This window comes from Spermophilus citellus (assembly GCF_964194105.1).
Source record: "Spermophilus citellus genome assembly, chromosome: 3".
Taxonomy (NCBI): Eukaryota; Metazoa; Chordata; class Mammalia; order Rodentia; family Sciuridae; genus Spermophilus; species Spermophilus citellus.
Genome location: NC_138184.1, coordinates 59715230 through 59729761, shown reverse-complemented (window position 1 = coordinate 59729761; position 14532 = coordinate 59715230). Strand labels below are relative to the sequence as shown.

The 14532-nt window shown below is 46.2% G+C and overlaps 1 protein-coding gene across 2 annotated transcripts in view; it reads left to right on the top strand.

Annotated features, from left to right (window-relative positions):
• The window catches only part of LRIG1 (leucine rich repeats and immunoglobulin like domains 1), a 130198-nt gene that overhangs the window by 39122 nt on the left and 76544 nt on the right, over positions 1-14532 (top strand). For both annotated transcript variants that reach the window (XM_081286661.1, XM_081286660.1), the window contains exon 2: positions 8262-8333. In XM_081286661.1, coding sequence (XP_081142787.1) covers positions 8262-8333 — 72 coding nt within the window. The remainder of the gene's footprint in view (positions 1-8261; positions 8334-14532) is intronic.

Sequence of the window (14532 nt, the reverse complement as noted above, 5' to 3'; positions counted from 1 at the left end):
TGGTGTGTACTGCGTGTAATTCCTCAGAAGGTAAAAACAGCAGAAACAGCCTTACAAGTTTAAGGGATTGAACAACTAACAGGTCATGTGGTCTTCCTCACTTGCACCCCTTAAAATCTTGAAAGGGCCAGTCGCTCTTCCCCAGTTCTTTCAAAGCAGGTGCCTCCTGCGGTGGACGGGGCAGGTTCTGAGGTGGAGGAAGAGATGGCCGACCGGAGCCTGTGATGCCCCAGAAAACACATTTCCCAGGCCATCCTTGGGTGCCCACTGGTGCTCAGGAGTCGGGTTGCTGGGTCGTCCAGTCCCTGTTTTCCAGCTGTGGTGTTATGCAAAGGACGGTGACGTTCAGGAGTGCAGCCAGGACTGAGAAATGGGCCTAGGCGAGCCTGGAAACGAGGCTGAAGGGGAAGACCTCGTTCTAGACTGGAAACCAGTCCTTCCGCCGGGAGCTAGCATCCCGTTCTTGTCCGAGATGGGACCAAGCGTTTAGCCACAGAGGCAGTAGTCCATGGGCAGCACGGGTTTGTGGGGACCAAGTGGGCTTGTTTTCCCTGCCACCGCTTACTCAAAGGTCAACGGAACTCCCCGTCCCTCCACTTCCAAGAAGTCAATGAATTATTGTTCGCCAGCTCCGAGGAGTGTTGCCAAGTTTATAATATGTGGTTCAGGCCGTAATCCAGGAAGGTGCTGGTCAGATTAGGTAAATACCTATTAAGCCTATAGGATTACGCTCAGGGCAGTTCCGAGTGGGAGCCTCTCGCGAGCGACTTAAGCCTTCCCCAGGCCCTTTCCCCTGTTGGGATGGTCTTTTGTGTGCTTTAAAGGGCTTGCGTCAGTATACACCCCACCCCCACCATATTTCATCACCCTTTTCAACAAATCTCTTGAATTATGAGGAAATGCGTATTTATCATTATAATTATTATTTTCAGCAGCGATGCAGATTGAACCTAGGGCCTTCTGCATGCCGGGCAAGTGCTCTCCTACTCAGCTGCACCCCAGCCCCCTCCTTTCTCCTCCTCCTCCTCCTCCTCCTCCCTCCTCCTCTTCCTCTAACCCCCCTCCCCCCATCTTTCTCTGTGCTGCTGGGGAGTGGAACCCAGGACTTCAAGTTAGAGTTCAAGTTTCTCCTGTAGGTGCTGTTTTACTCGAAACATTTATTGGTTATCCCCGGGTTTAGAAATACTGGTTGATTATGATTTAGATCCAGCACAGTTGGACGGATGATGATGATGGAAAGCCCCGTCTGCATCATGGCATGAGGTCACACACAGCTCCTGAACCCTTGACATATGGCTAGTGAGGACTGGAATTATAGCTCAGTGGCAGAGCACTTGCCTGGCATGTGTGAGGCCCTGAATTCAATCCTCAGTGCTATATATAAATAAGTAAATTAAATAAAAGGTCCATTGGCAACTAAAAAAAAAAAGGAATTCATACATATGTATTTGGTACCAGGGATTGAATCCAGGGTGCTTAACCATGGAGCCACATCCCCAGCCCTATTTTGTATTTTATTTAGAGACAGGGTCTCACTGAGTGGCTTAGGGCCTCACTAAGTTGCTGAGGCTGGCTTTGAACTCACCATCCTCCGGCTTCAGCCTCCCGAGTTGCTGTGATTACAGGCATGTGCCACCGCGCCCAGCTCTGAATTCATAATTTTGTGTACTGTTAGGTAGTTTAACTATACATGGCCACGTGGCTAGTTGGCTAGGTTTAGAGAGCGATGGGATTTCTCAGCTATAGAAAGACTTTTAGCTCTTGACATTCTGTGGCTCGGCGGGGTCTTGCCAGGAAGCCTGCTTTGTGAGCACCCTCTTGTCCTACCCTGTTACACAGTTTGCCTTTGCTGCCATGCCTGGGTAAAACCTGAGCTGTTCTCTGCCGAGGTGCCTCTTGTGTGTTCTGCAAACGGTGGGCCGCACAGTCCTCTTTCAGCAGATTAGCTGAAAGAATATCTGTGGCTGGGCTTGGGCTCCATTGTTCCAAGATCTCTGCGCCCTTTGTGCAAAGAACAGGGGAAATTTGTGTTATGACAATGGCTGACAAGATGTTTAACGAAAGCTGCAATTGGCAGGAACTAAATCCCCCCCCCCCCCCCCCCCCCCGAGGTTCCTTTCCCCTCCAGCTCCGGGCTCCTTACTGAAAGGTGCAGGCATGCCTCGGACGGCATCTGTCCTGCTGACAGATGAATTGTTTTGACAGGATAATCTGAAACCTTCAACTGAAGACCCATTTAGATGTCGGGCCTGGGAAGGGGCGACCATGTTCCTAGAAATAAGTGAGATGCTTTAGATGTGTGTCATGTCAGCTGCCACCTGGAAACAGAGCCCTGGCCGAGGTTTCCGCTGGTGAGACCACTGATTGTTCCCGGGGCCTGAGATGAGAACTCACACCCCTTTGTGCAGAGCGTCTTTCCTTAATTGATGAGAAATGAGTTGACAGTAAGCATATTGATCAAAGAGTTAAAAAACAAAAAACCAAACATTTAAAAACCTCTTTAACTTTTTTTTTTTTTTTTTTTTTGGGAAGAAAACACATCAGTGTTCATAACAGTGTTATTCACAGTAGCAACCTAAATGTGTGGATGACTAGATACGCAACATGTGGGACATCCATACAAAGGAAGACTATTGAGCTTTAAAAAGAAACTCGTGTGACAGCGTGGGTGGACTTTTTTTTTTTGGTACTGGGGATTGAACCCAGGGGCACTTAACCACTGAGCCACATCCCCAGCCCTATTTAGATTTTGTTTTGGGACAGGGTCGAGCTAAGTTCTTAGGGCCTTGCTGAGGCTGGCTTTGAACTCATGATTCTCCTGCCTCAGCCTCTGGAGCTGCTGGGATGACAGGTGTGTGCCACGATCCGGGCATGGCTAGACCTTGAAGGCACCGATTTCAGCAAAATCAGCCAGGCCCAGGAGGAAAGGTACTATGTGGTTGCAATTCCACAAGGAACCTAGAGTGGCCGGCTTCCAAGGGTGGTGGACACATGGGGCAGAGTCCCTGTTTAATGGTGCGGGATTTCGGCTGGGGATGTTGAGAAGGTCCTTGAACTGGGTGGTGGTGATGGTTGCCTGACATGTGAACGGAGGCATGCACACAGCCCACTGAGAAATGGTTAAAATAGGAAGTGAACTTGATGTTGTACACATCTTCCCACAATTAAAAATGAAAAAATCACATGGGGAGTTTTTCTCCCTGAAATGGGCCAACGAAACAGTGCCTGAGGATTCTATGTTTGACTGTAGAAGGGAGAACACAGTCAGATATTTTCCTTGTTGTCTGATGGAGCATTTGAGGCTCAGCAGCTTGTTCTGGGTTTAGGGACCTCTTACTTCTCAAACTTGAATGCTAGGGCAGCTCCATCCTGAGGCAGTGGCTGTTCAGGAGACAAGAGCTTCTGCACTGGGTTTTCTCTGCGTTGCCCACGAGCATCCGACAGGAGACTCTCCAGGCAGCCCTGACACTTGTTCATACGTGCCTTTTCCAGTTCATTGAAACTCAAAAAAGTCCCTGCTTCCGGGCTGACCCAGCGGGAGCTCACGTTTCCATGTACACAGTCTTCCTCTCCGGGGCTCTGTCCTGGAATCTCACTATCAATCCTGATGCTGCTTGGCCTCTGGATAATCATGTTTAGGGAGGACTCTCTTCTCAGGTAGCCTGGTCCAGAAAACAGAATGTTGACAGCACTTCTGGACTTTCGGGAGATGATGTCGGCTCTTTAAGGGAAATCAGAGAGGGTGTTGGGGCTGTGGAGGGTTTTATTCTAAGTAGCTGAAGGATTTAGGTAGACACTTGCTAGAGAGGAAAGAGGGAAGTGACTTCAAAGCAGAACCCTCAGGGGATGGTGTAAGACCCCGTGAGTCCCAGCTCTACTCCTGGCCACATAGGGAGCTGGAAACAAGCCTCTCCCTCAGAACTAACAGCCTCCAGAGCCAGTGGCCCAGATCAGGCCAAAAACTGGCAGTCCTCTGGCCAGATGTGGCTGGCAGACAGGTTTCGCTTGACCTATCCTGGGTTACTTTTTGTGTCCCCCCTCCCCCAAGCATTTAAAAGATTCTACTGGGCATGGTGGCACTTGGCTATAATCCCAGCACTCAGGAGGCTGAGGCAGGAGGATCACGAGTTCAAACCAGCCTCAGCAACTTAGTGAGGCTCTAAGCAACTCAGCAAGACCCTGTCTCTAAATAAAATATAAAAGGATTTCCCATAAGAATTCATATTTTGAGCCTTTCTGGAAAATGAAGAAGATTCACCTATTCTTGTTCTTATTTCTGAAACTGAGAGCAAATGTCCCGTTAGGTGTGCTGGTGTCCTGGTCATTCTGCCAGCTGCACGAAGCACCCACTCTTTGCATCTCTTGCTTCCATGGTTTCTGAGAGCTCTTCTCTCATGTCTCCTCCAGGACATCTCTCACATTACCTGTGATGACATGAATTATAGCCTGAGGCTTGCAGTGTCTTTACCTGTGGAAATGGTAGCCACCATCCCCCTGGACCCGCCATGATAATCCGCTCAGAGTAGAAGAAAATCTCAGTCCTTTTTCTGACGTGAGGAATTCTCCCTTTGTGGGTTTTCTTTCTCAGGTCTAGCCTGTTGGTTTCTATGTACCCATTGATAAATACCCCCGAGTACCAGCAAGCTCGAACTTGACTTCAGTATCTGGCTTTAAGAGTTATCACCTGGGCTGGGGCTGTAGCGCAGCAGCAGAGTGCTTGCCTAACAAGTGTGAGGCTCAGCGTTCAGTCCTCAGCACCACATAACGTGTTTATCTATTTATTTATTTTTATGTCCACCTACAACTAAAGATATTTTTTAAAACTTACCACCTTCAGTCTTTACGGCCTCTTAATTTCTGGACAAATGGCCTTTAATTCAGGCTGTGCTACAAACACAGAGGTACCATTAGTTTCCAGCGCAGCTTGACTTTTATTTAGATGAATGTCTTCCATGTCACAGGGAAATGGCTCTCAGTTCTAGGTTAGTATTGATTGAAATGTCTCTGGAGTAACCTTAAAAGATAGCTGCCACTTCGGTGACGTTGTTCAGAGGCAGACTTTAAACTCCTGATTACTGGGGCTGCTCATTGGCAGGAATGTCAGGGGAATGAATAGCTGAGATGAGAAATGTTAACCTCTTTTGGCGTGCTCGGGCTGGGTGGACTTAACTTTGGCAGCAGGAGTATGGAGTGAGAAGCTGAGGCTGATTTAGAGATCACATCTCAAGGTTTCTGTCCCCAAAAGGTGAAGCTGGTCTGGGGTCTGGGTCGAGGCTGTGATCAGAGAAGCTCAGCTGAGCATTGCCCAAACCCCTTCTTGGTCTTAGAGGGTACAGCTGGGGATGAATGGGAAGAACGGTGTGATTCTGAGCTAGTGAGACAGGTGATATCACCCGAGAGGGCTGCTCTGCGGGCTTTCCCTGCCTAGGGTTCACATCAGTGTGAATATCTTAACACCTGGTTCCCTTCTCCTGTGTGACGATCGCACATGGGGATAACTGGGCTCATAAAGAGCCTTATAATTGGGGCTGGGGATGTGGCTCAAGCGGTAGCGCGCTCGCCTGGCATGCGTGCGGCCCGGGTTTGATCCTCAGCACCACTTACCAACAAAGATGTTGTGTCCGCCGAGAACTAAGAAAAAAAATAAATAAATATTAAAAATTCTCTCTCTCTCTCTCCTCTCTCCTCTCTCAAAAAAAAAAAAAAAAAAAAAAGAGCCTTATAATTCCGAATCTTGTAGTGTTCTTTTAGTAAACAACCTTTCCAACTTCAGCTTTGCGTTTGAGCAATTTTAAGTCCTGAATTCTTGTTTAGACCAGGGTTCCTCAGTCTCAGGAGATACTATTGACACTAGGACTGGATATTTCCAGCCCCTGCGCACAGTAGGATATTGAATAGCAGCCTTGGCCCTTTACCCACCAGACCCCAGAACCACCCTTCGCCTCTGTCTTTTTTTTTTTTTTTTTAGAGAGAGAGAGAGAGAGAATTTTTAATATTTATTTTTTTAGTTTTCGGCAGACATAACATCTTTGTTGGTATGTGGTGCTGAGGATCGAACCCGGGCCGCACACGTGCCAGGCGAGCGTGCTACTGCTTGAGCCACATCCCCAGCCCTCGCCTCTGTCTTTATGCCAAAAATGTCTATAGACATTGCCAGTTGTCTCCCCATGGTGGGAGGAGGGGGGCGGGGCACGTGGTGGGGATGGGGGTAAAAATCATCCCTGATTGAGAACCACTGGCTTAGACAATAAAGGGCTTGAACCACCTTTTCTTCATTTCTTCACTGCTGTTTGATGTTAATGTATTAGTCAAACATTAATAAAAAAATGTCATTAAGAATAGCCTTGAGGGCTGGGGATGTGGCTCAAGTGGTAGCGCGCTCGCCTGGCATGCGTGCGGCCCGGGTTCGATCCTCAGCACCACATACCAACAAAGATGTTGTGTCCACCGAGAACTAAAAAATAAATATTAAAAATTCTCTCTCTCTCTCTCTCTCTCTCTCTCTCTCTCTCTCTCTCTCTCTCCCCCCTCTCTCTCACTCTCTTTAAAAAAAAAAAAAAAAAGAATAGCCTTGATATGCCGGTAAATGGTTGGAGCTGGAGACTACCATGCTAAGTGAAATAAGCAAATCCCCAAAATCCAAAGGCCAAATGTTCTCTCTGATATGTAGATGCTGACTCAAAATAAGGGGTGGGGGGAGAATAGAAGTTCATTGGATGAGACAAAGGGGAATGAAGGGAAGGGAGGGGGATGGGAATAGGAAAGACAGTGAAGTGAATGGGACAGAACTTTCCATGTTCATATATGAACACACGACCAGGGAAACCCCACATCGTGTCCAACCACAAGAATGGGAAGTTATGAACATCAATGTAGCAGTGTCCCTGTAGCATGCTCTTTTTAGGTCTTTAGGGAATAGACCGAGAAGGGGAATAGCTGGGTCAAATGGTGGTTCCATTCCCAGCTTTCCAAGAAATCTCCATACTGCTTTCCAAATTGGCTGCACCAATTTGCAGTCCCACCAACAATGAGCAAGTGTACCCTTTTCCCCACATCCTCGCCAGCACTTGTTGTTGTTTGACTTCCTAATGGCTGCCAATCTTACTGGAGTGAGATAGTATCTTAGGGTGGTTTTGATTTGCATTTCTCTGACTGCTACATCGATGTTCATAGCAGCACAATTCACTATAGCAAGACTGTGGAACCAACCTAGATGCCCTTCAATAGATGAATGGATTAAAAAATGTGGCATTTATACACAATGGAGTATTACTCTGCATTAAAAAATGACAAAATCATAGAATTTGGAGGGAAATGGATGGCATTAGAGCAGATTATGCTAAGTGAAGCCAGCCAATCCCTAAAAAACAAATGCCAAATGTCTCCTTTGATATAAGGAGAGTAACTAAGAACAGAGTAGGGATGAAGAGCATGAGAAGAAGATTAACATTAAACAGGGATGAGAGGTGGGAGGAAAAGCGAGAGAGAAGGAAAATTGCATGGAAATGGAAGGAGACCCTCAAGGTTATACAAAATTACATACAAGAGGAAGTGAGGGGAATGGGAAAAATAATACAAGGGGGAGAAATGAATTACAGTAGAGGGGATAGAGAGAGAAAAGGGGAGGGGAGGGGAGGGGGGATAGTAGAGGATAGGAAAGGCAGCAGAATACAACAGACAGTAGTATGGCAATATGTAAATCAATGGAAGTGTAACTGATGTGATTCTGCAATCTGTATACGGGTAAAAATGGGAGTTCATAACCCACTTGAATCAAAGTGTGAAATATGATATGTCAAGAAGTATGTAATGTTTTGAACAACCAACAATAAAAAAAAAAAAGAATGGGAAGTTAGACTCCATGTATGTATAAAAGAATAGCCCTGGACTTTTCAAAGTATTTGGTGCAGAGTATTTGGACCAGGACACCTTAATGTGGGTAGGGGTCTGGCTCACTTTAGGATTTCTTTACAGGTTGTTAGGTGATAAAATGGTATTGCTTGAATCCATTGCCTCAGGTGGTTGGCATGTCCATTCCTGGCTTTCAGTGCCTTGTTTATGGATGCAAGTGGGCAGGAAAGGTATATTTGTAAATTTCAGTAGTAATAATGTTACTTAAAATAATGCATGAGACAATGGGAATTATGAGGGAGAGAGGGCTTGGATTTTTGGGGGGAGGGGTTAAGTGGGGAAGGATAAAATTTGTCAATTTGGGGCACAATGCCAAATATTGATTATTTTTTTTTCCTTTCCTTTACCAGAAACCTGAGTTACAACAAACTCTCTGAGATTGACCCTGCTGGCTTTGAGGACTTGCCAAATCTACAGGAAGTGTGAGTGCTTTCCCTAAACCTCTGTCTGGTTGGTAGAGGGGTGGAGAGATCTTGGAGAAAATCCTTTCATTTTGCAGCATTCCTTACTCTCCGAGATGGGCAGTGTAAGCCCGTGCGAAGGGGTATTTGCATCATTTTGACTTTACTGACAAATGACAGTACAGTTGTCTGTGGTCCACCACAGTCTGAAAATATCAAATGGAAAATTTCAGAAATAAACAAAAAACATAAGTTCTAAATTGACATGAATTATTATGAATAGTGTGATGAAATCCTGTGCTCCTCTGCATGGTTCATGATTTGCCCCTTTTGCCATTGTATCCATGCTGTATATCCTACCTTCCTGTTTGTCACTCAGTAGTCATCTCACTTTTCAGGTTAACTGTCATGGTACTGCAAGTGCTTGAGTTCAAGTAACTCTTATATACCTAATAATGGCCCCCAAACCTGGCTGTGGTTTCTTTTTAGAGTTGAACAAAAATTAAAATTGGGGCATTTCCTCTGACATCATCCGGGCTTCCACATAACACTTCTTTGAGTGCCTTTTCTGTGCCAGCCACTGTCCTGGGTGCTGGAAGTACAGGATTGAATAAGACATGCAAATGGGGAAGGGGCTCAGGAGAGGAAGGTGGGGCACTTGACTCCCATATAGAAATTTTGAGGGCACCCCAAACTCAGCAATCAAGGTAATGGCTATTTAGATGCAATGCTTTTAAAAAAATCAAAATTAATCCCCCTGCCTCAAATATCTACGAGGAGCAAAATATAAAAACTTTGAACTGAGGCAGAATCAGTACTACTGATTATTTTCCTGTTGCCCCAAACTCCAGCATGGCTTGACATAGCACCGTTGCTGACCCTGTCTGGATTTAAACTTTTTTGATATTTTGTTTATCATGGATTTTGCTTTGCATTCCCCGCCCCCCGCCCCGCGCCTTACTAGGAATGAACCCTGGGGCGCTTAACCCCTGAGCCATATCCCCAGCCCTCTTTTATATTTTATTTAGAGACAGGGTCTCACTGAGTTGCTTAGGGCCTCTGTTAAGTTGTTGAGGCTGGCTTTAAACTCATGATCCTCCTGCCTCAGCCTCCCAACCCACCACCATTTTGACATTTAAGAAAAAGAAACATTATTTTAACACATTCTTTGTGGATGCTTCAGAGGGTGCTCTCAGCTTCGGTCTTGCTAGCTCCCTCGTTCTTGTTCGTTGCTCACACAGGCTTTGACTTCCTTCCATTGGGTTTTGCTCTCTTGACCACCAGCCTCTAGTTTCCTTGCTTCAAGAATTGAAGAGTGGAATCCCCCCACCCCCAGCACTGCCTCCCTGAGTGGGCCTTGTAAAGCCGAGGTCATCTATTACAGACACAGTAGGGGCGATGTGTGTGGGGGGGAACCCTCGTTTTAGTGGCAAGCAGAACTAGATTTTGACATTTGAGTTCTGGTTCTGCCCCTTGGGGTTCTCGTTTTGAGTCTGCGTCCCTGGACAAGTGACAGCTCCTGGGTGTTCCCTTTGCCTCCTCTGTGCCATCGACACAGTGACAGCGATCAGTACCATTGTAGTCATTAACTGAAGATGATTCGTGGCCCTGGCTATGGCAAAGGCTCACTGAGTGTCATTTCTCTTCGGCTACTTTTGGAACTGGGCAGCCCTGGCTGAGTGCTCGTTTAGAAACACATTTTTGGAGACTGACAGGTTGAACCTTTTACCTACCGTGACTGCCTTCTCTCCCTGGTGCCACTCCCTGGACTCTCGGGAGATGGTGCCCGGAGCAGCAGAACTCCTCACTGAAAGCCTGTGGGGCTTTCCTGTGGGAATTCTGATACTCCTGGAGATTGAAGGAGGTGTCAGGGGTGAGTGGTAGGGAGATGGGAAAGGATGTGGAGGAAAAGACAAAACAAACCAAAAAACCCTCAAGAATCACAGTTGATACCCCATTGCATCAGAATTAGCTGGGCCTGAGTGTTTCCCAAGGGGCAGCCAGTTCTCCCAAACCCTGCGGAGTGTCAGAGCCAGGGCTGGCAAAGGAGCCGGGGGTGGCTTAGCAGCGGTTTAATTTTGGAGGCCCTCGAACCACATAACACTGTGGGCTGGTTAGAGGGAGAAAGCCAGCCATTTGGAGGCTCTTGGAGGACATGGGGGCACTTAGACAGCTGCTTCCAAGCCACACGGTCTGCACTGCCCACAGCCCCGAGGGCCCACCAGGGAGGGCCTCCACCCAGGGTGCTGGATGCTGAGGCTCTTCTATAATAGGAAGGCTATTTATACAGTCCTCTGTGAAAATGGCGCTCAGCTCACGTTACTGCTGCCTGGCTGAGACTGTTTGCTGTGGATACCCCTATGTACTCGCCAGGGCCACTGACCTAAAATGTTCTGAGGGCGAGGAAGCCTAGCCTGTGTCTGCTATTGGGTATTTATGGTTCTCTGTGCTGTGAGCATCTAAGGATGCATGCACATACGTGAGGAGAGCTCACGATGGTTGTATGTTGGGCGCAGGTGGGGAAGGGGTTACTCTGAGGCACTATTTTTGGCTGTGAATCACTACCACCTGCTAGGCATTTCCCACGTATCTGTATCCTAAACCTTTATGTTTCATTATTTCAGCTATAACCTGCCCAGACCCTATAAGGCTGGCACTTGTATTATTTTCATTGGTTGAAAAGGGAAACAAAGGTACTGCAAGTTTTGAGAACGAGGAGGTCTGACTTTAAAACACAAGCTGGCTGGGCTCAGTGGCTCACACCTGTAATCCCAGCAGCTCCGGAGGCGGAGGCAGGAGGATGGCGAGTTCAAAGCCAGCCTTAGCAACTTAGCAAGACCCTAAGCAACTCAGTGAGACCCTGTCTCTAAATAAAATATAAAAAGGATTGGGGATATGACTCAATGGTTCAGTGCCCTTAGGTTCAATCCCTAGTACTAAAAAGAAAAAAAAAAAGAAAGAAAGAAAGAAAAGAAAAAGAAAATCCCCAAACCAAACTAAAACAACCAAAAAAAAAAAAAAAAAAAAAAAAGCAAGCTGTGTAATCTCTTTGAAAAAATCCCTTTTCTGCCACTTTGTCTCAGTTCCTTCTTTTGGGGTGGGATGATCATTCCTATTTTCCTGAAAGGGTTGGCTTGCCATTCAGGTTTGCAACAGACCCTGGCACTGGGTCTGTGTTCACCCTGATTATTGTATGCACTTGTTAAAGTGACCACAGCCAGTCCTCCCCATGTCCAAGGGTTTAGTGGCCATGGATTCAACCAACCTGTGATTGAAAATATTGGGGGAAAGATTACATATACAAACTTTTTCCCCCCTGTGGTCATTCCCTAAAAATACAATGTAACAACTATTTCCATAGCCTTTATGCAATGTTAGATAACATTCAGAGTAACCTAGAAGTGATCTAAAGTGTATATGAGGATATGCATAGGATTTATACAAATACTGCTACAGTTTTCTGTAAAGGTCTTGGGCATAGTTTGGTGAAAGGGGGAGGGGGGTTCCTACAGTTAACCCCACAGATACCAAGGGAGAGCTGTATATTCTTTGTCACTATACAAAAAATAATTTTATAAATTATGTATCATGAAGTCTTGCTAAAGCAATTTTTTAGTATGTATTATTCTCCAGTAGCTAAAGCATAACCTCAGTTATTAATTCTCTTGAAATCATGTTCCTGTGTGTTCCTGATGGCTTTCTCCCTCTTAAGAAACAAAACCAAGCTGATGTGGTGGTACGTACGGTGTAATCCCAACTGCCCCAGAGGCTCAGGCAGGAGGATGGCAAGTTCAAGGCCATCCTAGGCAATTTAGGAAGACCCTGTCTCAAAACAGGGGCTGTGGCTCAGTGGTAGAGCACTTGCCTCGCATGCATGAGGCCCTGGGTTCAACCCCTAGTACCATAAATAAATAAATTGGTTAATAAGTAAGGAAAAAAAAAAAAAGAAGGGAAATCATAGTTCCAGCCCACCTCCTGACTCGATTGTTAGTAGTTGGATCTGTGTCTCTAGTTGGAAGCAATTGAAACAAACATTCTGCCTACCAAGAACAAATTGGCGAAATAAATTAGTGAAGAAAAGGGTCCTTTTAAAAAAAAAAAAACACTCATACCAGCAGAGGACTACTCTGCAGCTGGCTGAAAGACTTGTGAAGACCTCCTCAAGATATATTACTGAGGGGAAAAGAGCAGTACAGAATAGCCCACAAGACACAGGCGTCTGTGTAAAATAAAAACACACGCACATCTCTCATAGCCTGCAGCGGGAGGTTCCCCTTGGAGGCAGGCCAGGAGACTGAAGGATACGGGAACTTTATTTTTCACTGTATACTCCCTGTATTCTTTTTTGAAATGGTTTGAAATTTTTATTGTGTGCCTCTATCAGCTATTCAATCAATAAGTCTGGTAAGGAAAAAAAATTGCTATAACCCCATAATACTCCTTGGGTGGGTTTTATATTGTTGGTTCAAAGCCAAACTTCATTAAGATAGTAAACAATGATGATGTACTGTGAAATGTCCTTTTGAACATTTAAATGTAACTTTTTCCTTGAACCGAGCTAAGTAAGTGTAAGTTTGGGGAGAAAACTCAGGGACCCACAAGTCCCTGCTGACCTTAAGGATCAAGTGGGTCAGGTCTTGTCCGGGTTCTGCTCTGGGGACAGCCCCCACTGACCTAACTTACACCTCCTTGCAGCTCCTGGGTTGGGCCGTGATTCATTGTCTGATACATTTGAGGCACTTCTTAGTCCTGAATCATCAGGAAAAGTTTTATAGAAGCCAGATATTTCAGCAAGAGTTTTAGGGCCTTTGATGGAAATCAGATTCATTTGGGGGCTGGAGGGGAGAAGTTAAGGTTGGGGGATGGGGTGCGAGACTGCATAGCCCTAGATAGTAAAAAGATTCCATCAGACACCCTCCTTAATCCCGAAAGTTTCTAACTTCGTGGAGACGGCTAAACATCCCGAGTTGCCTTTTCCCTCAAAGCTCCGGCTGTGTGCTATTTTTGACCAGTCTCTATTTCAGTCTGGCTAGAAGCTCTCAGAGTCTCAAAGCTGAGTTTGGCCTCTGTGGCCTCCCGAGGATCTCATTCTCCTTTCAACAGGGGATGGACAGAGCGATCGGGGAGGGAGCCAGTGCTCGGTGGAGCAAGTAGACATCCATTGCACCAGCAGTTTTTTGTTTTTTTTTTAAGTAGAAACGATCCCCAAATAAGCAATCCGTGCAGTTCCTCTCCTCTGAGCTCCAACTGTCCTGTTCCTACATCGGGCAGCCCTGTTGAGATTAGAACCTGCTATTTCTGACCCAGCCTGTGGACTTGGGGATACTCGTCCAGATGGATGCCCCATTAATCAGAAGCCCTGCTCCACTGTCCCTGCGTACTCTACGTACAGCAGTTCTGTCAAGATGGGAAATGTCATCACGCCCTTTTTCTCCATGTTCCTTTATTTCTGTGAAATTGGGTGGAGCGATTTGTCATATGTACAGTAGGTGGCCTGAGACCAGGCTCATTAGCCAGAGTTTTTACATACTCACTTTTAGGTTCAAATTCAAATCAAGGCAGGAAAACAACTGCAATGTTACCTAAGGGATTAGGAGCTTTCCGGCCAGCCCCATGCTTCTTGGCTTGTTTGCTCGCTGCTTTCTTCTCTGATTTGAGGTCACTGTTCATCTCTTGGCCATGTCCCCCTGGCCGGTTACTTAAACTAACTTGGGAAATGAGTGTCATATAGGAAACAGCAGTAGTACCCGGAACCTAACTCAAAGTTGTTGTGATGATCACTTTACATAATACATACAGGGGTTTCACTACGATCATAAAGAAACAAGGGGGGCGTGGTGGTGTACGCCTGTCATCCCAGCAGCTCAGGAGGCTGAGGCAGGAGGATCGCAAGTTCAAAGCCAGCCTCAGCAACTTAGCCAGGCCCTAAGCAACTCAGTGAGACCCTGTCTCTAAATAAAATACAAAATAGGGCTGGGGATGGGGCTCAGTGATCGAGTACCCCTGGGGGGGGGATAATGATAATTAAAAAAAAAAAAAAAAACAGAGGATAGTAGTTAAGAACCCAGACTTTGGGGCCAGATTTCCTGGGCCACTGCTATTTCCTGCTAGTGATGTTGGTCCAATTATTTAACACCTCTTATTTCAATGGAAACGTTCCTGGGACCCACTTCTAGGGTCCAAAAGATGAGTCCGTAGGCTGAAAACCTCTTAGAGCTTC